Source organism: Balaenoptera borealis (assembly GCF_965194805.1).
Source record: "Balaenoptera borealis genome assembly, chromosome: 16".
NCBI classification, from domain to species: Eukaryota; Metazoa; Chordata; class Mammalia; order Artiodactyla; family Balaenopteridae; genus Balaenoptera; species Balaenoptera borealis.
The window spans coordinates 24,913,629-24,936,321 of NC_138872.1; the positions used below are offsets into that span (position 1 = coordinate 24,913,629).

General features: G+C 46.5%; 1 protein-coding gene across 2 annotated transcripts; it reads right to left on the reverse strand.

Moving 5' to 3' along the window:
* Positions 1 to 3,335: 3,335 nt before the first annotated feature.
* On the reverse strand, positions 3,336 to 21,734 carry DYNLRB1 (dynein light chain roadblock-type 1). Of its 2 annotated transcripts, none has more exons than XM_082358951.1 (4): positions 21,583 to 21,732; positions 13,912 to 13,987; positions 7,364 to 7,531; positions 3,336 to 3,701 (listed from the first exon to the last, which is right to left on the reverse strand). In XM_082358951.1, exons 1-4 carry the CDS (start codon positions 21,583 to 21,585, stop codon positions 3,658 to 3,660), a joined length of 291 nt encoding a protein of 96 aa, XP_082215077.1. In that variant the 5' UTR covers positions 21,586 to 21,732; the 3' UTR covers positions 3,336 to 3,657. The 2 variants fall into 2 exon arrangements, with proteins under 2 accessions (XP_082215077.1, XP_082215076.1); XM_082358950.1 differs by having other exon boundaries at positions 3,671 to 4,780; positions 21,583 to 21,734.
* Positions 21,735 to 22,693: the final 959 nt, after the last annotated feature.

Here is a 22,693-nt window from a genome sequence, read left to right on the forward strand (position 1 = left end):
CACAACATAAGGTAACGGGGTTGGGGGGGGGACAAGGGGCAGGTTTTTGAAAACCCGTGTAAAATGTACCAGAAGCACAAGTGTCAGCTTTGAACACGCACCAGGCTCCGAGAGGAAGAAGCCAGTTCACAACAGTATTGAAGAAGTATGAACTTTCCTCCCCTCATCGCACTCCCCTCTTAGCAACATGGGCAGCACAAGGCAGGGGGGAAAAGGCCACAGCCAAGCACTTGCTGCCCCTCCACTGCCAGGGGCAAGACTGGCAGCGGGCCCAGCCTGGGGAAGGGGTGGCTTCTATCTCCAAACACCGTTCAAAAGTTTTGTTACACTGGACTGATGCGTCATCTACCGATGGGAGAAGCCTGGGACTTGCCCTACATGCCATCCAGGGGCAGAGGAAGAGCAAGCCCCAGAGAATAAAGTTAAAGACAGTGGGAGACCCAAATAAAGTTGCCCTTTGATCCAACTGAGCTTGTTTAACACAATGGTAGGACCAGCACTTTGAATGTGTTTGTGTTATTTTCTTTCTTGATTGAATATGATCAGTTTAAGTTCACTGACACTGGATTGCATCAACCAATTTGATGTGCTTGGCAATTTAATGATTTCTACCTGCTGCAGTGATCAAATTTATGAGATCTCCACTTCTTTTTCTTTTTTTTTTTCTGGTAATTCACCAGAACCTGGATTTGGTGTGGAAAGATGGTTTAGGGTTCTCAATGAAAAAATATACAAAAGTGCAGTTGGTTTGAGAGTCAAATATATGAAAAGGGAGAAAGCCTATAATTCCTGGAGTGTTTTTAGAACACATTTTTGGAGAAAGGCAATACCAGCTCACAGAGAAACATCAGAATTCCAGAACAGTGGCAAGTACTGAAGTGGAGGAATAAATGGTGAAGGGAGAGGACAGCTGCAGCATTTTCCCTGGGAGGCAACCATTACCTGAACTGCAGGTCCCCTGCTCAGGGATCCCAGCAATATATCACACCTGAAGGGAATCAGAGAGGGGTTGCCTCTGGTGAATGGAGGTGGAGACTGGCTGGGGAGCAGCAGGAGAGCGCTTTCTGGGCTGATGTGATCTTGAAAGGGGGGTTGGGTTGACAGGTGTAAGCGTTTGTTAAAGTGGTAAACTTAGTGCATTTCACTGTATGCAAATCTTACCCACTCCCCAAAAAAGGGTAAACAAACTAATGATACGCATGTTGAAGTGTTTAGGAGTGTGTACCGTCTGCAACTGTACTTTGAAATGCATCCAAAAATTGGATGGATGGAGGAATGGATACTTATGTGATAAATACAGCAAAATGTTATTGTAGCAATTACAGAATTAAACGGAGAATATAAAATTATTTCAACTTCTCTGTATGTTTAAAAATTTTCGGGACTTCCCTGGTGGTTCTGTGGTTGAGACTCTGCGCTTCCACTGGAAGGGTCATGGGTTTGATCCCTGGTCGGGGAACTAGGATCCCGCATGCCAAGCAGTGGGGCCAAAAAAAAATTTTATTTTTTCATAATGTTGGGAGCGGAAACACCCTGCTCTTTTGGCAAATATACTTCTGAAACCCAGAAGCCATGCCCTTCCCTCCCACCCAGGACAACGTCAGTTTCTAATCTTAGTAGTTATTTTATTCCTGTACACTTGCTACTTTTAAGTACAGAAACACTTGGGTATTTACATGTGCTGCACCATTATTTAGACTTCTTAAAACCTGGAGTTTAGTCCAGGGTACATGAGTCCATGCTGCATCACAAACTGGAATGAATGCAAGGCAAGCTTCCAGGTGTGAAAACCCGTTGCCCAGGGGACTAGGAGGCGGAACATCTTTATGTTCATGGGTCATCCGGTTTTCCCCAAAGCCAGAAGGAGCCAAACTCTCCTCAGGACCTTGAGGGAAGTTTTATGACGGAGAACTTTAAGGCAAACAAGAGGGGGTGGTTGAGAAACTAAGCGAAGAGAGGAGGGCCAGGTCTTAAACTCTTTCTAAACTCTTGCTCTGTTGCCAGACCTCCTTCTCCCCTCTACAGAAACCCGACCTCTCCTCTGGGGTAATTTATCTTAATCAGACCATCTTCTCCCATTATTCTTCTTGGAGAAACTCAAGACAGAAGGACAGGGGAACCTTAGACTTGGATCGAAGCCTCAACAGCCTCTGAGAACAAAAAGGAGATAGTGGTGGCCATGCCTCACTTTCCTTTAAACCCGGCATCTCTGAGGTAATTACTGATCCAGTGTCATTTTGCTGCAGTCCTGCAGTCACCACCTCCCAGGATGTGCTTCCTGGTCCACAGGGACAGGGACAGCATGCAGTGATAGCTCAGAGAATCAGTTTTATTTGAAGATTTGGGGAAAAGTATTTAAAAGGATTATTTCTATATTAACACAAACATATCGATTATGGAGTGGAAAATTCCTATGATCTTTCACTAAAATAGATTTTGAAGAAATTTTGCCGAGACCTTATAAACTATACTTCTAGGCTCCCAAGGGTACATGTTTTACTCCCCTGATACTGTTAAGAAACTTCACTGGAAAATTTAGAAAAGCATTTTTGTTGGATGGAAGAACTCACACTGTAGTCGGAGGTTACTGCCCGGGGAAGGGAGAAGGACAATGAAGGGGAATTTCGAGGTTTGCACCATAGTTTTAAATCCTTTCCCTCTGTATCAAGAAACAAAAGACAAAAAGAGAACCTAATAAAAAATAAATACATGTGGTTTCTGGGGGAAAAAAATCCGAGTGCTGCTGGATGACAAGTGGCCTACAGCCTCACTGAGTGGCCGGTGCAACCCCTCATCCCCACCACACCCCAGGACTCGAGTCTAAGGGAAGGCAGATGCTTACCCAGGATGAGCTCGCTCGGGTGAACCAGACCATCTGGGATTTCTGGGGAAGGTAGTGTGGAAAGAGCAGAGCTTTTGGAGTCAGACACCTGTGCTCCCGGCTGTGAGACCTCAGGCAAGTCATTCTTGAGAACCCAACTTCCTCATCTTTAAGATGGCTTTACCACCCCGTCTGTAGGGAACTATGAGGATGATATAAGCCACACCTGGTACTCAACAAATTTCACTCCTTTCCTTTCCTTTCCCCAGTGAAGTGTAGTTGAAAAAAAGCTTTCAAAACATTGGTGGGGGTGAGAAATGATAAAAGGGGTGGCTAGGGACTAGAGGCCCAGAAACCAGGACACCAGTCATGAACCAGGTCCAGCTCAGAAAGTGTGGTCACAGGTGCAGCATGGAGCACAATCCACCACGGGGGCACCGGGCTTAGCCTTCAGACCACGTGATTACACAGGAAGGGAGGCCTTTTCAACCTAGTGTTTAAAGACACACAGCAGTGAAAGCGTTCTGGTTATTTTTAGTTAAAGAAAAACAGCCTTTTCCAAGGGCAACAAAGTGAACTCAAAGTCAGAAGGAAACAGGGTGTGTGGGCTTCTCACAATCTCTTGCTCTGTAAACCTGGATGGGATTTTCCTCCTGGAAAATCAGGTGCGACTGGCCAGCAGAGGGATGACTTTGGTGGGGCAGGTGGAGCTGCAGCCGGGTTGGTCTGAGAGGGCTCTAAGAGGACTTCCATATGCCAGTCAGTTGACATGATTAACGCTATTATTCTTGAGGGGCATTAAATTAAGGAATGACGCAGGGAGCCAAGAGAGCGGCTTATTCGGTTGGATTCTGAATCACAATCAGGAAATAGTCTTTATCTGCAAAAGAGGAAAAATGAAAAAACAAATCACTAAACGTAAAATGGGAGAAAAACACACCACAAAGCCAATAAATCATTAAATCACCAACTGTAAAATGGTGGTGGGGCAGAGAGGGATAAAAAGCATCAATACTCAGGCTGCTTCCAATTGCGGGGAAACAGAAGATAAACTTGCAAATTTCCCGTGGGGGCTTCTGCACATGTGGCTGCCGCGAAGCGGGGCCCTCACCCTACCCGGCAGTGGTGCTCGGCAGCGCATCCTCATTTCTTTCTTTCTTTTTTTTTTTATTTGGCTGCATCAGGTCTTAGTTGAGGCATGAGGGATCTTTGTTGAGGCGTGCAGGATCTTTCCTTGCGGCGTGTGGGCTTCTCTATAGTTGTGGCATACGGGTTTTTCTCTTGTTGAGGCATGTGGGCTCAGTACTTGTGGTGTGTGGGCTTAGCTGCCCTGCGGCATGTGGGATCTTAGTTCCCTGACCAGGGTTCGAACCCGCTTCCCCTGAATTGGAAGGAGGATTCTTAACCAGTGGACCAACCAGGGAAGTCCCCGCATCCTCATTTCTAATCTTCCCAGTACCAACAGGGAGGTAGGATTATCACGTTTTTTTGGGTAGGGAAACTCAGGTTCAAGGTTTCCTACAGCAGTGGTTCTCAAACTACAGGGTGTCGGAATCACTTGGAAGGCTGTTTAAAACAACACTGCTGGTCCCACCCCCAGGGCTTCGGACTCAGTGGGTCTGGGGTGGAGCCCGAGAATTTGCATTTTTAACAAGTGCCCGGGTGATGCTGATGCTGCAGGTTCTGGAAGAACCACTAGTTTAAGGTTACCCAGCTAATTAGTATCAAAGATGGAATTCTAACCTCAACCCCACTAGTCTTGGGTTAATGTCAGTTCTGTCATAAGTTCAGTTGCTAGCTTTCCAGAGCCTTCTGGAGTAGAAAATTTCAAAGGCGCCAGGTCAAAGGGGTCCAAAGCTACCTGAATTTCAGCTCTGGGGATCCAGCCAGTCAGAAGGAATGTCCATCATGAAATCATAGCAAGTCCAAGTCCTCTGGGGTGAGCCTGACTGCCTCTCACTTTATAAAAGAGGAAATAGGAGAAGCGGGGTGTTTCAGCTTTGCCCACTTAATAATCAAACTGCAAACATTCACCAAGGCTTCCACGTGCTGGCTCTGGGTCAATCACTTCTCATACAGCACCTCAATGAATCCCTGAATCACTCTATGAGGCAGGGCCCAGTGTTTTCTCATTTTTACTAATGAGAACACTAAGGCTCAGAGAATTAAATGACTTGTCCAAGCCAAGGCAAACATGCCAGGTGGGGTAGCGGGGTTTGACTCAGATGCTGAATGCCTCTGGTCTGCCCCCTGCTGAACATGTGAAAAATGGCAGGACCTTGGCCATGTCTGCTTTGTGTCTGTTCAGATTCAAGCCTAAAGCTTGCTTCTTCCCATGACGATGGACATCTGGGAAGGAACAGATATTATATGACTAAGTTTCATGGCTAAGCAATCTGTGTAAGTGAAAAATCACTAATAAAAATAGAAATAATTAACAAGCCACCGATAAAACAGATAAAAACAGATACTATTAGCAATATCAGTGTCTTTTCTTCTGAATAATCAAGCTCTACATTCAATAATAGCACTCCCAGTGCTTTGTGGGAAGCAGTGTGTTAAAGCTTGATTACACTGTGTTAACTCAGCTGTTCCAGAGCAGACATTCTTGGAAGCTTTAAGCCAAGAGACGCTGTCCACGGAGAGTCTGTCGACTTGGAGACCACATAATTTGTCCTTGCTTCACATTGTGAGCTTCCAGGTGGGGCATAAGGTCTGCTCTGATTTGGAGGGTTGGTAGCCTAATTTTTAGGGGAGTGGAGGTTTGTCTGTAATCACACAGCATGAAGTCTTGGGAGGGATGTGAGTTCAAATCTGATTCCAAGCCTTTCTGCCCAAACTTGTGCCAACATACTCAACCAGATGAGGCATCTCAGAATACCAGAGCAGTACCGGCCCCTACTAGACACTTTACACATGTGGAAACAGAGGTTCGGAGGAGTTCTGTGATTTGCTAAAGGTCATGCTCGTAAGAGGTGAAGCCGGGAAAACAGATGCTGTGCCTGCTGCAGTCTATTTTCTCTGACAGAATCAGAGACCTCATCATTGGTTGGCATGAGATGCATTAGACAGTGATTAAATTGATAAACAGTGTATGTATGTTTTTGGAATAAATGACTCTGAAGTTATCCTAGGTTCTTATTTGTGACTGACCTGCTCTGTCCCCACCCCTCTAGGGAGTGTCCCCAGGAGACTGTGGGCCCCTGTGACTGGCTCTATGGGTCTCTCCTTCACATCCTTCCAAGCAGCTCAACTGGACCCGAACAGGCCTGGGAACAGAACCAATACTGCTCTGCTGCAAGGAGTGGTTGACCGCCATCAAATACCTCAGAATTCTGCAGCCAGCCTCCTCGCCACCTGTGTTGCAAAGCCCAGGGGCAGTCAATGTCCCAGCCTCCCCACTGCCCTCTTTCATCCAGGCCCCCAATCACAATCCTATCACCTCCTGCCTTAAAAAACCTCTGCTCACAGGGTCAAGTCCATGCAGCTGAGTTTTGCGTTTGAGGCCCCTTCTAAACTGGACCAAACATATCACCTCACACTCCTTCCTACACATATCCTGATGCCCTAGACAAGCTGCACTGCAGCTGCCTCCATCACCATGTGCACATTTAACTCAGGCACACTCAACCACGGGGCTCAGCCAAAAAGGAGATGGAGGGGGAGAAGTAACTGCACAAACAGTCCTGGAGGATCTGTCTACCACTCCAGGCCGTGTGTGTGAGTGAGGTGAGGCAGGGCAGGGCAGGTGGCCCTGCTGTCCCTCCTGTGGTCCCAGTCCTCATGGGCTCCTCCCACGGTAAGCATCTCATCACCCTGAGAATGATCCTAAGACCTAAGACAGGTATTGTTTGCACCACACAGTCCCCAAGTGCAAGCCAAGCACTTCACGTGAAACAAAAGCAGCAACCTCTTCCAGTGCTGGAGGAAGGTCTGTCTGTATGGGGTCCAGAGAAATAGGACTATCGTTTGGAAGTGGGCAAATTAACATTTTTTCAAGGATAAAATAGTGCATGGTGTTTTTGCCTCACACTTTGGTTTAGAAGCGCTGAATTCCTTTTTCTTCAAGCGTAGCTTTCCCACTCCCGGCACCCCCAAGCCCCACCCTGCTTGCTTACTCTTCACCTGTGCCCTCAAGACTCAGCTCAAGTGCTCCCTCCTCTGGGAAGCCTTTGCTGACCGCCACAAGCAGCCCTAATCACACCCTCCTCTATGTTCCCAAGTGCTCCTTGAATTCCCCCACATCAAGGTGAGGATTACACTGTGATATGCTTATATGTCTCTCTCCCCCATGAGAACATAATTCCCCGCTGTGGCCTACAACCCAGGACGGGGTCTGGCCTAGAGTCACTGTGAATGAGTATTTGTTGGGGACGCCAGCTGGAGACAGGCCAGGCGGTGAGGCAACCAAATCTGTACCTTCTGCTCTTCAGGCCTTTCTGTGGAACCTATGGAGACACCCATGTGCTAAGCCGTCCTGATAGCTACAGAGCACACACTGTGAGGGTCTGCTCCTAAGTGGGGATGTGGAAGACCCCTTACCTGGTGCAACCATAATTTCATTTTTCTTGGAGCGAATTCGAAGGAAGGTGAGGTCATTCTGGGGGTCAATTTCACGCACGGTGCTCCGGGCCTTCAAGATGAAGTTGTGCATGAGGTTGGCGTACTGTGTGGTGGTGGGATTGTCCATGGTGCTCTTGATGGGAATGCCTGAGGGGAGAGGAGACAGAGACTGAGCAGAACATTGGGGTCCCTTTCTGCCCAGCTCTTAGCCCCACACCCATAATTCTAGAGTCTAGACTGGCAGTTAACAGTCAAAGCCCACTATTTACTGAAAGCTTGACAGGCAAGTGTTGAGCACCTGAAATATGTCAACACCAGTCCCCAGAACTACTCTAAGGGCGGCGTCACCATCTTTACTTGCCAAATGAGGCAACAGAAACTCTGAGCGGTGAGGTGGCCTGCCTGTGGTCACACAGCAGGTAAAGAGAAGCAGTGGGGTCAGGATTCAAACGCAGGCCTGTTGGCTCCACTGCCAGGCTCCTTTCACAGGGCCACATCGTACTGGCTGGTTTCCAGCAATAGAAGGAGAGACTATCATTCGTAACACTTAGAACAGAAACAAGGAGAATACCTCCTACAAATCTGTAAATACTAAAAAGTAGATAGAAGAAGAAAGGTCAGCCTGTGTCCAGATAGAACCATCACTGGTGTTTTGCTCCAGTTCCCACCAAGGAAGGCTTAGGGCCCAGTTATTATTATTTAAAATTTATTTATTTATTTTATTTATTTTTTAAAGAAATTCACGTTCTTTTTTATTTATTTATTTATTTATTTATGACTGTGTTGAGTCTTCGTTTCTGTGCGAGGGCTTTCTCCAGTTGCGGCAAGTGGGGACCACTCCTCATCGCGGTGCGCGGGCCTCTCACCATCGTGGCCTCTCTTGTTGCGGAGCACAGGCTCCAGACGCGCAGGCTCAGTAATTGTGGCTCACGGGCCCAGTTGCTCCGTGGCATGTGGGATCTTCCCAGACCAGGGCTCAAACCCGTGTCCCCTGCATTGGCAGGCAGATTCTCAACCACTGCGCCACCAGGGAAGCCCAAAATTTATTTATTTTTAATTTATTTTTATTTTTGGCTGCATTGGGTCTTTGTTGCTCCGTGCGGGCTTTCTATAGATGCAGTGAGCGGGGGCTACTCTTCATTGCGGTGCGTGGGCTTCTCATTGTGGTGGCTTCTCTTGTTGTGGAGCACGGGCTCTAGGCACGCGGACTTCAGTATTTGTGGCTCGCGGGTTCTAGTGCGCAGGCTCAGTAGTTGTGGCGCACGGGCTTAGATGGTCCACGGCATGTGGGATCTTCCCGGACCAGGGCTCGAACCCGTGTCCCCTGCATTGGCAGGCGGATTCTTAACCACTGCACCACCAGGGAAGCCCAGGGCCCAGTTATAAACACACTGCCTATACACATGACTGTGCCCACAATTTAAAGCCTGTTTCTCTGTCTGCAAACACCCTTGTAAACAGCATTGCTACTGCTTTCAATGAGCCCACAAGTGGCCATTCCACAGGGTTAATCATTCCCCTGTTGCTGGGTACTAAGGCTGGATTTTTTACTTAATTACTGTGCAGTGAACAACATCCTGCAACAAGCCTTTTCTGTTTTGAGGACTGCTTCCTTGCGATGAACTATTAAATGGACCTCCCTCACTGGAGAGTGCCTATTGTCATGGAGGTGAGGAAGAGGGCTCAGCTTGAGCCACCTCAGGCCACGATTGGGTCATAAGGTGCCTATGAATCACCGTAACATGTCAGCAGAAGGCTCCATCGATGAGGCCGAGTGCCCACAGCTGACAGGCCCTTGTGACAAATGTGGCCCAAGTGGCTCCCCACACATAAGTGGCTGGATTTGGGGTCCAGGACCCTGCTATCTGGCCCATAACTGACCAGCCAAGGGATCAGCCAAAGACAGTAACCCTCAGGCCTACCCATGAGTGGCAAGAAACTGATCCAACCTTGTCTTACTAGGGTAGAGAAACACGAGAGTGGGCAGAGGAGGGCATGGTAGCAGGAGAAGCAGCTGAGTCAGAGAAGCTGGTTTCAGCCAAGTGGAGTTATGAGAACAGGTTGTAGTGATCGCTTGTCTTTAAGGGACAAGATGACCAGGTCACCAGGGCTGCTGTTGGGTCCTGGATGGCAACAATGTACCCACCAGGGCCCCACGAGGCCTCATTCAATAGTGGAACCTTCCTGAGGTTGGCAGTATAAGCAGCTGGGGAGACGACTGAGCAGGAACTCTGAAATCTGATGACCTGGGCTTATACCCCGGCTCTGCCCCTTCATGGCTATGTGGCCTTACACAAGTGATTTAACCTCTCTGAGCCTCCATTTCCTCATCTGTGCTTCAAAGTGCTGCTGTGAGGATTAAATATGGATTAATTCATTTGAGAATATTTAGCAATAGTATGCATGTAATAAGTGTTGATTTATTATCAACATCACCCACACAGTAAATCCCATACCCCAGGAAACTTGAGGGGCCAGTCTCGAGGCCTGGCAAAGTTTGGGTATCAAACTTCTTGACCTTCTTTTTACATACCACAAGGCCACCTTCTCTCAGGTCCCTCTGCCTGGAACTTTCTTTCCCTCCCCTATTCTCTCCTGACTCTCACTGTCCCTCATGTCTCCATCCACCCCCAGATGTGGGCAGTGCCCCCATTCTACAGTCCCAGCACCATGCAATTGTCCTTCAGAGCAGTTAACTCGAGTTTGGTATCACACCTTTATGGAAGTGATCATTGTTTGCCCCCCCCCCAGAAGACTTTAAGCTCCCTGAGGGCCAGAACCAGGTCTGATGTGCTCACCAGTGTCTTTAGAGAGACTGCATTAAGCATTTATGGCTGTTGATAAATGAGTAGACACAGGTGTACTTCTAATAGTTCAAATACTGTCATGGGACCTCCCTGGTGGCCCAGTGGCTAAGAATCTGCGCTCCCAATGCAGGGGGCCGGGGTTTGATCTCTGGTCAGGGAACCAGATCCCACATGCCGCAACTACGAGTTTGCACACCGCAACTAAAGATCCCGCAGGTGGCAACGAAGATCAAGCATGGCGCAATGAAGACCCAGCGCAGCCGAATAAATAAACAAATATTTAAAATAAACAAATACCCCAAAACCCCCAAATACTGTCATGAATGTGATCACATTTCTGCCAAGTGAGAAACTGTGTAAAGGAGAAAAGAAACTAACTTCTTGTTGGCTCACTTTAAAAACAAAAGAAAACACAGAGCTGGCAGGGTGGGGATGGAGGGCAGGGACCAAAACTGGGGATAATTTCAAACAAGGACAAGAGATAATTCCAGATTCACAGGATGCCAGAGCTGGGGAACACCTCACAGACAGCCTAATGACTAGGCTGACTATTCTAGGCCTTTGCCCTCACAAACAGGCACTGTGCAGCCCACAGAAGTGGCTGGTCACCTCGAAGGCATGATTTCTAATCCGGGGCTCAGATCTGTCAGGTTGTATAGCCAGGTCCTCTCACCAAACCCACCTCTATCAATCAACAATTAAAAAACATTAACAAAACTTAACAGATGTTTATTAAGCACCAACTTTGTGTCAGCATTGTTGCAGGTGCTGGGGACACAGTAGTGAACACAAGAGATAAATCCCTGCCCTCAGAGAGTTTACATATTTGAGTCTTTTATTTTGCCCTGTGTGGGTAGCAGCAGAAGATGGCAGGGGTTCTGGAGAGGTACAAATAGAATGTTCCTTACATTCTTCTTTCTTTTTTTTAAATAAATTTATTTATTTATTTATTTTATTTTTGGCTGCGTTGGGTCTTTGTTGCTGCGCGTGGGCTTTCTCTAGTTGTGGCGAGGGAGGGCTACTCTTCGTTGAGGTGCATGGGCTTCTCATCGCGGTGGCTTCTCTTGTTGCGGAGCAGGGGCTCTAGGCACACGGGCTTCAGTAGTTGCGGCACGCGGGCTACAGTAGCTGTGGCTCGCGGGCTCTAGAGCGCAGGCTCAGTAGTCGTGGCGCATGGGTTTAGTTGCTCTGCGGCATGTGGATTCTTCCTGGACCAGGGCTCGAACCCATGTCCCCTGCATTGGCAGGCGGATTCTTAACCGCTGCACCACCAGGGAAGCCCTGTTCCTTACATTCTTGGTTAAGTCTGCTTAAACTCACTCTTTTATTATGAAACACCATTTAAATGTGGCCAAGGCTGAGACGTCAACAGGCAGTGGCAGGTGGTTGGTAAGTGACTGGGACAAGAGCATGTCATGATTTTAGGGGCGGGAAGCAATCCCTCTGGGCTGGGCTGGTCAGGGAAGGCATCCTGCAGGAAGATGCAGCTGAGCTGAATCATGGGGGTAGGAAAGCCTGAGAGGAGTTAATAGAGGTCCCTAATACAATCATCCTTAACTGATCACCTCTAATGGAAGTCTTCAGAGGGCTTAAGGGTCCCACAGAGCAGTGAGTTCTGACCACCTCCATCTATGGCTGGGTGATCTCGGGCAGGTTACCTCACTGCTCTCAGCTTCCAGTTTCTCATCTGAAAAACGAGCAAACGTCCCTGCTTTGCAGGGTCACTGTGTGAAATGTAAATGAGAGACTGAAGTGGGAGCTCCGTGAATGGAACATAAATTAAAAATAAATAAACAAAGGGACTTCCCTGGCAGTCCAGTGGTTAAGGCTCTGTGCTTCCAGTGCAGGGGACACGGGTTCGATCCCTGGTTGGGGAACTAAGATCCCACATGCCACGCGGCATGGCTAATAAATAAATAAACAAAGACACACACACAATAATTTTTAACATTCACATGGCATTTACTATACATCAGGCACCGTTCTAAAAGCTTCCCTTAGAAGAAAGTAGTATGACTGTCCACATTTTACAGATGAGGAAACTGGAACAGAGAGGTTAAGTGACTTGTTAAGATCATACAGTTGATAAGTAAGTAGGGTCAGGATTCAAACCCAGGCAGTCTGGTTCCGCATTCCATATTCTTAGCCACTGTGCCATACTGCCACATTAGTATACAAAAAATAAGTGCTCATCATTAGTATCCAAAAGGTGGTAAGCAGCTGGGGCTATATTTTCCCAATGAAAAAGCTCAACTTTGGGGGCAGTTTTAAGGCAAGAATGAAGCCTTGTGGTTTGGAATACTACTGGAAGCCTAGGGGTCCCAGCTGGGGAGTCAGCCCCTGGGGCTGTTCCCTCCCCATCTGGGGTCAAAAATGTCCAGTCCCAGAAGAGAGTCTCTTTCTGAGTGACATACAGTCTTTTGGGTCTCGGAGCAAGAAGCTCCCTGTAGCAAGGACCAACCACTTCATTTGGGGCAGCTAAGTTCTGAAGAGGAAGGGGAAGCCTCAGATCAACCACCCGGTTGATCAGTGGTGGACCCGAGCTGCCTCCCAGTGTCCTCTGGGCTCCCCAACCTGCTGCCTCCTTTGAATGCAATGACCTCGTGGTTTAATTAGAGTCTGACAAAGCTGGGGAGCACACTCTGCGTGGCTCTGGGCTGGCCAGGGTCTGACGACTTGGAAAACAACATTCTGAGGACATGCCACCTTCAATTTGTCACCCTTGGTGACTTTCATTCTGCTCTATTTAAGTAGGCACTGTTGAGAATTCTGCCTTTCCAAAACAAGGCCCAGAATGACAATGCATACACACAGAGGCTCTCAAGGAGCCTCAAGCAAAGCAGAGCTGACTGAATGCACTGGATTTGAGAATTGGGGGAGCCCAGCTGGGTGACCCTGGACATGGCCTGGGACATAGTCCAGCAGCCACCCTCTGGTCCTTCACAGCACAGTGTGGGAGAAAGAGCACAAGTGCATTCAGACAGACCTGGGATGAAATCTTGGCTCTATAATGGTAGGTGAATCAATTAAATTTCTAGACTCACTCTTCTCCACCGCAAAATGGAGACAACAGAGCTGCTTCAAGGGATAAATGAAAAAATATGTTTTGTGAAGCACCAGCCCATGGCCTGGCACAGAATAGATGTGTGATAATGTTAGTTCCCTTCTTCACCATGTCTACTGCAGTATGAGAAAATTAGCATCTGTACTCTTCTAGTTGTTGAAATAATGTCCCAGAAAACTATAGGCCCAAATAAGTTGACAAGAGTATTATCTAGCAAAAAAAAGTAGAAACAGCATAAATGTAGGATGGTCAATAAACATTGTACCGGCAGTTAAAAATTTTGCTTCTGTAAACCACGGAGCAAAAAAAAAAAAAAAAAAAAAGAAACCCAAACAAACAAAAACTCACGAGTAAAACATATGCAAAAGAGTAACAACTGTAATTATGACCAAGAGAAAATGCACCTGGACAAGGGCTGAAAAAGTATGGCATACTGAAAAGTATGATGTGTCAGAGCATTGGGATAGAGTGGATTTTTCCTTTTTTTAAATTTAGAATTCTAGTAATAGTGCTTGGACACAAGAGGTGTTTAAAAAAAAAAGGGTGAGAAATAGATCAGGTAATGAGAGGTTTAGTAAAAAGCAAGTGTTATGCTGTGTTCGGCTGTTTTCTGGGGGCCTGCCTGCACTCAGGTCATGGCTGGAAGAAGGGTGTACCTTCTGTGTTCACCACGATGATTCCCTGCACGCCCTTCTGGCTCTGAAGTCGCTTCAGTGTCTCCTCCACCTCTGCCTGCCAGAGAGAATAAGACCAAGGTTAGGAGGGGTCAGGAAGGCTGGATCAACTCCCTCACAGCCCTGGCAGATGAAATCACACATTCCAACAACAAACAATTAACACCCAGGCATGTGGCACTTTCTAAAAGCTCCCCAGGCCTATTTTGAATGGTCCCTAGGCCACCACCAGCATCTAAACCATCATCTTCCCAGTATGGGGTGGGGCTGTGCTCCTGGCCCTTTGCCCATCAGGGGCCCTTTGCCCCTCAGCTATTGGGGAGCAGAATTCAAATACCATTCCCAGGAGTACAGACACATCCATGACTCACATATTTGGTACAGCTGGGGGACAAACCAGAGGACTCCAATGATTAAAAAAAATCCAAATAGGAGTGTCTAACAGGAAGGAGACATTCCAAAGGAAGCAAAATGATCCCATGAGGATAGACTCAGTGACCTAATAAGCTGGCACCTGAGACAGGGTGACACGTGGCACACAGCCATAGCAAATGCTCAGGAAGGGGCTCATTAATCCTGCACCTCCGGGTGCTAGTCTGGGTGGGATACTCTGGCACATGGAATTTGTAAACAGAGTGGACAATCAGACTTTGGGTTCTCACCTTGCCATGCAAGCCCTTCTCTATTATTATTCCCATCTCTTTTACCCTTCCATCCACTCTCCACCTACATGTCCATACCTCCCTGTCTCCACATCTTTTTACCCGAACAGGGCCTCTTCTCTGCTGAAATCCAGCAAATTCTTCTAGACCATCTAAGATATCACCTCCTCCATGAAGCCTTGACTGTACCTCTCTGGGGATGCATTAGGTACTGCTTTACTTGGAGTCCCTATAATGGTCTGCGGAGTAGGGGCTCAATAAATAGCTGCTAAACTGAACTAGGTCTAACTCTTCCTGTGGACGGAGACTGGCCCGAAGTGTTTGTTCTCAGGAGGTCCCTTCTGTACCCATCCAGAATCTAGTCAGAAGCTCCTCACAGGCTTAGAGTCAGACTATGTTGGAAACAGAGGCTCTGTTCACCAAGAGAGTGGTCCCCCACCCTCAGGGGCTAATGAGTTGGCCCGGGGGGAGGAGCTTCTAAACAGTGGATGGAGATAGCACAAAGATTGTTTTTCTAGTAGGCACAGGCCTCACAATCCAGTCACTGCCACCCACTTCCCAATGACATGTGAATACTCTCAAATGCCGGAGGGAAGGGCACACAAGTTCCTCCTACAAAATGGCAGCCTGATGCCTCTGTAATCTGGAGCCTTGGTAAAAGGACAGGGCTAGCTATGTGGATGTGAGAGTATAATACAGTGGGTTATACATGTATGAGATCATAATTCATTCAGCAGACTTCCAGTGAGCTCCTACTACACACTATTCTGGAGAGGAGTGGTAAAGTATGATAGTGGTCAAAACTACACAGTACTCAATCTGACCTGGTAACCCTCCTGGAAATTCATCCTAAGGAAATAATCCAAAAGAATTAAAAGAACACAGCAGGATGTTTGCTGCAGTGACATCTGCAATAACAAAAAAGCAGGAGGAGCCCAAAACGCCCAGTAATTAGGGAAAAGGCCAAGGAAATTTTGGAATGTCCGTTCACAGGAATATAATACATACATTAACAACGGGGATCAGAATGTTTATACCACCACAAAGAGAAAGTGCTGCAAGATTGCATACACATGAAAACAAGAAGAGGGCTAGAAGGATTATGGAAAAAAACAAAAAGCCACACCGAGAGCAGAGAAGTACAGATTAGGTTTTAGTTTCTTTCTTTCTTTTTTTTAAACAGCCTCTTTTACTCTATTATATTGTTTCTATTTTTTATATAATAATTCCACATATATATCTATTTATTTGTTTATTTATTTGGCTGCATCGGGTCTCAGTTGCGGCACACAGGATCTTTTGTGGCGGTGCTCGGGCTTCTCTCCAGTTGTGGCTTGTGGGCTCCAGGGTGCGTGAGCTCTGTAGTTTGCAGCATGCAGCCTCTCTCCTTGAGGCGTGCGAACTCAGTAGCTGTGGCACGCGGGCTTAGCTGCCCCGCGGCATGTGGGATCTTAGTTCCCCGACCAGGGATCGAACCCGCGTCCCCTGCATTGGTAGGCAGATTCTTTACCACTGGACCACCAGGGAAGTCCCTATTGTTTCTATTTAAAAACATTTTTTAACCCATCTCTCTGTGTATCCAAGAGATCAGACATCTCTGATTTGGGAACTACAGGGCTCTGACATTCTCAACATTATGAGAATAAGAATATATAGGAATAAGTAGGATGGCAATTTAGGACAGCTCAAACAATCTGCAATCAAACTGGGGACGGGGCAAACTAAAACCAAAGATGCCAGAATCGAAGTCCAAGATACCCCTGGAGATTGGAAAGTGAGGCTGAAATGAAAAAGATGAAATTTCATAAGACTGCTATTCATTCAATAACTATATGGGAAACTTCTATGTGCCAGATGTTGTTTTAGGCCTAGGGATGCTGTATTGAACAAAATACAACAAAAATCCCTGCTCTCATGAAGCCGACATTGGTGGGTGGGGGGAGGGAATCAGACATTAAAAAAAACCTAAATAAAATACAAATGTCAAATACAGAAGGGATGGGGGATCTGGAATGCAGGGGTTGATGGCAATTTTAAACAAGGTGGTCAGAGAAGGCCTCACTAAGGTGATAGTTGAGTAGAGATCTGAAAGGAAACGAGGGAGCTAACCATGCAGACTTCTAGGGAGAGTGTTCCAGAAAAAAAGCAAAGGAGCCAGTGTGGCTGAGGGCAGTGAGTGGCAGGCAGCCAGATGAGGGAGGGAGCCAGGATCAGACTAGGTTTCAGGGGCCCTCACAGACCAGAGTAATGACTTTGGTTTTTAATGGGGAGGGTGTGAGGAGCCACCAGCAGGTTTTGAGGCGAGCAGTGACAAGATCTCTTTCAAAAGGATGGCCCTGGCTGCTGTGTGGAGAGTGGACTGCAGGGGGCAAGCACAGCCTGCCGGAGCCCGGGCCTGGCATGTGCTGCTCCTTCTGAAAGCAGCAACCTTCTCTCCCTCACTCAACCACTTGATGTAACTAACTCCCAACTCTTTGGACTCAGCTCATGAGCCTCCTATGGGAGGCCTTCTCTGACACCTGCCCCTCTTCTAGGTACCCACGCACCCTGACTCCACAGCACTTATCACAATGGAGTGTAACTGCCTGTTTTGCATCTGTCTCCTCCTCCAGACCCAAGGCACCCTGGGAGCCGGAACCTAGACTTTGTAATCCCAGTACCTGGTACAGTATAGGCTCAATAGATACTTAAGGAACAAATAAAAACCATTTCTACAACTATGTTTTACAAAAATCAACTTTTTTAAGTACAGTACCCAGGGTGAAAAGGAGCTAGGGTTTAGTTGATCCTAAATTTAATGAGAACCAACAACTGAGATCTGGCTGCTTAAAAAGTAAACACACTTACCAAGAAAGGGAGGACATACACATATACAATGACCAACTCAGAATCTGCTACAGGTCAGATATTAGGATGAATGTTTTCAGACACGTCTCATCTGAACCTTCCATGGTTAGTATGATCTCCATTTTACAATAAGAAAAACCAAGGTTCAGAAAGGAGAAGAGTTTTTGCCCAAGGACACACAGCAGGTCAAGAGAAGAGCTGAGGGACTTCCCTGGTGGTGCAGTGGTTAAGAATCCACCTGCGAAGGCAGGGGACACGGGTTCGATCCCTGGTCTGGGAAGATCCCACATGCCGCACAGCAACTAAGCCTGTGCGCCACAACTACTGAGCCTGTGCCCTAGAACCCACGAGCCATACTACTGAGCCCAAGTGCCACAACTACTGAAGCCTGCGTGCCTAGAGCCCGTGCTCTGCAACAAGAGAAGCCACCGCAATGAGAAGCCCTAGCACTGCAACAGAGAGTAGCCCCCGCTCACTGCAACTAGAGAAAAGCCCAAAATGCAGCCAAAAATAAATAAATAAAATAAATTTTTAAAAAAAGAGAAGAGCTGAATATACCACTGACCGCAAATGATGAGGTCCCAGTCCTCAGGGAGCTCACATTTTGGTGGAAGAGACCTTCAAAAACAAATGACCAAGATTCTTGCAGGGTACAGGGATGGGGGGGTGGGGGACAGGAGGATGCTACTTGACGAGTGTGGTCAGGAACGCCTGAAGATGTAATCTTTAAGCCAAGAACTAAATGATGAGAAAGAAAAGCACTCCACGCAATGGGATGAAAGCAAAGGCAGTGAAGTGGGAAGGAGTCTGGCATGTTCAAAGGAATAAAGAGAACCAGTAATGCCAAGGTGTTTGATTCTTTGCTAATCTGACAGGCAAAACCCAAGTAATAGAAAGCCAACTTTTCTTTAATGTTTAAGAATTATCAGTGAGGTTCGTCAGAAAAATAAAAAACAAAAAACTTATCAGTGAAGTTAAAGTGGAATTTGCTTGCATCTCTCCTTTTTTGAGTCTTTTGATTTTTCTACAAATCTTACTGATTTTCAAAAACTTACGTTAGAAATATTAGACTTTTGTCCATCATATAAATTACACTTCTCCCACTTTTCAAATGTAACCTTATGATTTTTTTCAATAATCAGAAGTTCAAAATTTTTATGTAGTCAAATTTAATAAAAATTTTTTCTTGGAAGACTAGAAAATAGCTTCTCCAGTCTGACCCTGACCTGTATGGTGGGGCTAGGCCTGGGTGAGTGGGGGTCATGAGGTCTAGAGGAGGTGCTGCACACCTGCTTTCAGGAGATAATGCTTAAAACAAACTTCAAGTTCAGCCCTGAGGAGCCAAGAAAGAAAACGAATGATGCCAAAAGACACAAGCAGCAACAGAGACATCTGCAGATGGGAAAGGAGTCCTAGTTAGGCATCCAAGTCATGCCACCTTTGTCTTTAATGTTTGTCATCCCTGCAGTGCTAGCCAACTGGTACCAGAAATATCTGAGTGGATATTCTGGGTCGGCTCACATCACCAAATTCCTGTCCTGCTCCTAGAGACAGCCCAACTGGTATCCTCAGCACCCTGACTCTTTATTACTATTAACATGGGTGTCTGCATCAGAGAAGGGTTCTCTAGTTCCCAGCTGCACGTTGCTGACAGACAAAACACACACACACACACACACAAAACAAACAAACAACAAAAAAAAACAAGCAGCAGTAAAACTCCAGGATTATTCATTGGTTTGGCATAGGAGGGATAACCATCTGAAGCAAATGATTCACAAAGGAACTGTAACCAATTTGACTAATAAGCATGAAATTTTTAATTGCTGTAAAACAAAAATGAATTAAAAGGAGGGAAAAACATTTGCATCAAATAGAACAAAGGAGTAATTCCAAAATATCACACAGAATGATTCTGTTTTTGAACGCTGGCAGTATTATGGCAAAACTGGTACGAAGGCAATACGACCTTTTGGGAAAGCTACAGGACAATACTATTGCGAGAACCATAAGTGCTGGTCCCCTTGCCTCAGAAATTCTTTTCCTGAGAATTTCTCCTAAGAAAATAAACTAATAAATTAAAAAAAAAAAGACAAAGAAAACAAACTCTACGCATTCAGAGACATTCATCACAGTGTTATCTCTGTTAATGAACTAGAAGCAACCCAAATGTACACCAGGGGAATGATTTGGCAAATTATGGTAAAAATATTTCATTGACTATTATGTAGTTACTAAAAATGATTCATTACAAAGATGATGCAGCAACAAAGTTATATGGCTTTGGACATTAAAACAAACAGAAACAAAAAACTAGCAGGTACATCTTGAAAAATAAGCATATGTGAACAAAGAGGAAGGAGAATGTACAAAGATGAAAATACTTGTGTGATGGAGTAAAACTGGATGCTAATTATGGATGATTTTTATATCACCTCACCATCCTAAGGGGCAATTTGTCAGTTTCTACCAAAATGTTGACATATGCATGCCAGAAGTACCACTACTACATAACACTAAGTGCAAAAAAAAAAAAAAAAAGACAAAAATAATACTGCAGCATTGTCTGGATTGAAAAACTGTAAACCATCTAAATGTATATACTGCAATAGAATATGAATACAGTCCTTTAAATGAAGTAGATTTGTATTTATCGACATGGAAAAATATTTGATATCTTTTAGTGAACAGAGTAGGTTGCAGAATGAGATTATCTATATATATTAGCCTAAAGTAAACTTAATATGTATAAATACATATGTTCCAGTTTCATGTAATAAACAGGCTATATATAAATGTGCTTATGCACTAAACAAACCTGGAAGGAAACACACCCACTGTCAACAGTCATTACCAGAGGGAAGTGAGATAGGGACTACCTACACTTTCTACATTACATACTTTGGTACTGCTTGAATTTGTTAAACTGTGCATCTAAATATGTTTTGCTTTTATGAATATAAACACACAACAGCATGGTACAGGTTGCAGGAAGCTACCATTTGTGTAAGAAAAAGAGGGGGCATATATACATGCTTATATAGATATATTAATAAAAGAAACTAACAATGTTTCTGAAGGAGACTGAGGCTGGGTGTCAGGGTTGGGTGGGAGATTTATTTTTCACTTAGATCCTTTCAGATTATTATTATTATTACTTTTTTTACTGTAAGATGTGTTAAAAATTTTTTTAGTTTAAAAAGTGATGTGAAAGATGAAGTTACTTCATCTATACTATAAACTAGCTAACTATATAAAGCAAAGTATACAGCTAAACTATATAAAGCAAAAACTGAAGAGAAAATGACTAATAGGAGTAATATGCCTAATTATAAGTCGTCACCTCCAGGTCACGGCACTGTTTCTTATTGACTTTAAATTGTTAAATAAGATTTCCGAAAACCATTCACATGATTTAACATTTAAAAGGTCTTTTCAAGTTTTTTACAAGTTGGGAGGATTAAAAACACAAGAAAACAAACCTGTAAAGGCGTAAGGAGCCCACAATTCTAGCCAGCAAGGCAGGAACCCCAAGGGTGGATCCCGCTCGTTTCTGACTCATGCACCATGTCCCAGAGTCTCGAAAGAACCACAGGGACAGAAAGGCAGCAGTCGAGCTTCTAGGGTTCAAATACACCTCCGCCGTTTCCTGGGGCAAGGCACTTAGCTTCACCAGGCTTTAGACTCCAAGTATGTAAAAGGGGGATAATGGTCGTACCTACTTCACAGAGCTATGGTGAGGAAGAAGGGCAGGGTAGGTAAAGCGCTTAGCAGTGCCTGACACGAATTAAGCTTCCCGGAAGTGTAATCATTATTGTTGTTATCTCGCAACAAGGCCCAGGATGCTAGGAGGCAGAGGCCTGTGGGCCTGCCTCCCCATCTCCGTCAATCCTTCGCCGAGGCCTAAGCAACTGCTTCCGGTCTAGGGAGAGCGGGATCCGGTGTCCCCTCGGTCTAGTCTGGAGGCCCGCGCCGCCCGGGTTCCGACCTCCAGACAACTCGGCCCGGCCCCGCCCAGCCCCGCGGATGCCCAGTCCAGCGCTCGGAGCCGCCCCCGGAGGATGGAAGGCCAGGCTCAGGGTGTTGGGAAGTCGTGCTCGGCCACCTCCCGGCCGCCTGCCACAAGCTCCCGGCAGACACTCACCATCTCGGACCGATCCGGTAGCTCCGCGTAGCCAGCCCTCAGCCCAGTCCCGCTGCCTCTCTGCGCCTGCGCACAGCCCCGTGTCAAGGCGGACAGCCTCGGTAGCCTATCAGAAGCCAGCGTGGGACGGCTGGGAGGGAGGGTAGGCGGATCTTAGCTCCCCCAGGGCTCGAGGGGAACTTGCCCTGTGCTGTCCGAAAGTGAACAGCAAAGGAGCACTTAAGCTATGGAAAATTCCTAATTCCCACTGTGCCGAAAAGACGCTGGTTCGCGTTGTTGGAAGAGGCTTTCAACTCTCAACCGACGTCTGAGCTGGATCTGCAGGTTCTAGGTTAAGGGTGGTGAGCGATTCTGAAGGCGAGGACGGGGGTTGCTGAGACCTCCTTTCAGGCAAAATGAGGCGCGAAGCCAAAAAGCTCCGAAAACGCGGGAAAATCCGGAGATCGGGCTGGAGTCAAGCGTCCCTGGGGTCTCCAGAGCGACTCCCTTGGGAATATTCCATGCAGGCTCTGAGAGAAGCGGTCAGGTCTAGCCTGGGAGTCTGAAGCCTTTGAAGCCCGAGCTCAGCGGCCACCCGGTGTTCCCTTGGAGAAGCCACTTCGCATTTCTGTGCTCCCTCGTTTTCTCACCTTCTTCCTGGAGCCCTATTGTTGCCAACAAATCTTGGCTCTCTGTGCGCCGATGCTGAAGAAATACGAGACAGATTTTGGAGGATAAGAGAGATGGCTTTATTCCTCTGCCAGGCAGAAGGGAAGACACAGCAGGCTAGCGCCTCAAGAACTGTGTGTGGCCCCCCACCCCCAAACGGAGATTTTATATGTGGGGCTCGCAGTCCCCGGTATATGATAAGGATCAAGGTAGTGAAGGTCTCGCATTCTTTTTCTCCTTGCATTATTTCAAAACAGTCATAGCTGGCGTTAGGCAGTCCGGTAATTGGGTCCCTTTGGTTTATCTGCCTACGACCTTCTTTCTGAAATGCAAAAGCTACAGGGGGTGATTTGTTACCAGGGGGCGCAGGGAATAATAAACACCAGGACCACGATGTAATTTACATAAAGTTAGGGGTTGATAGGCCCAGGATGTAACTCACACAGCGTTAGCGTGATAGGTG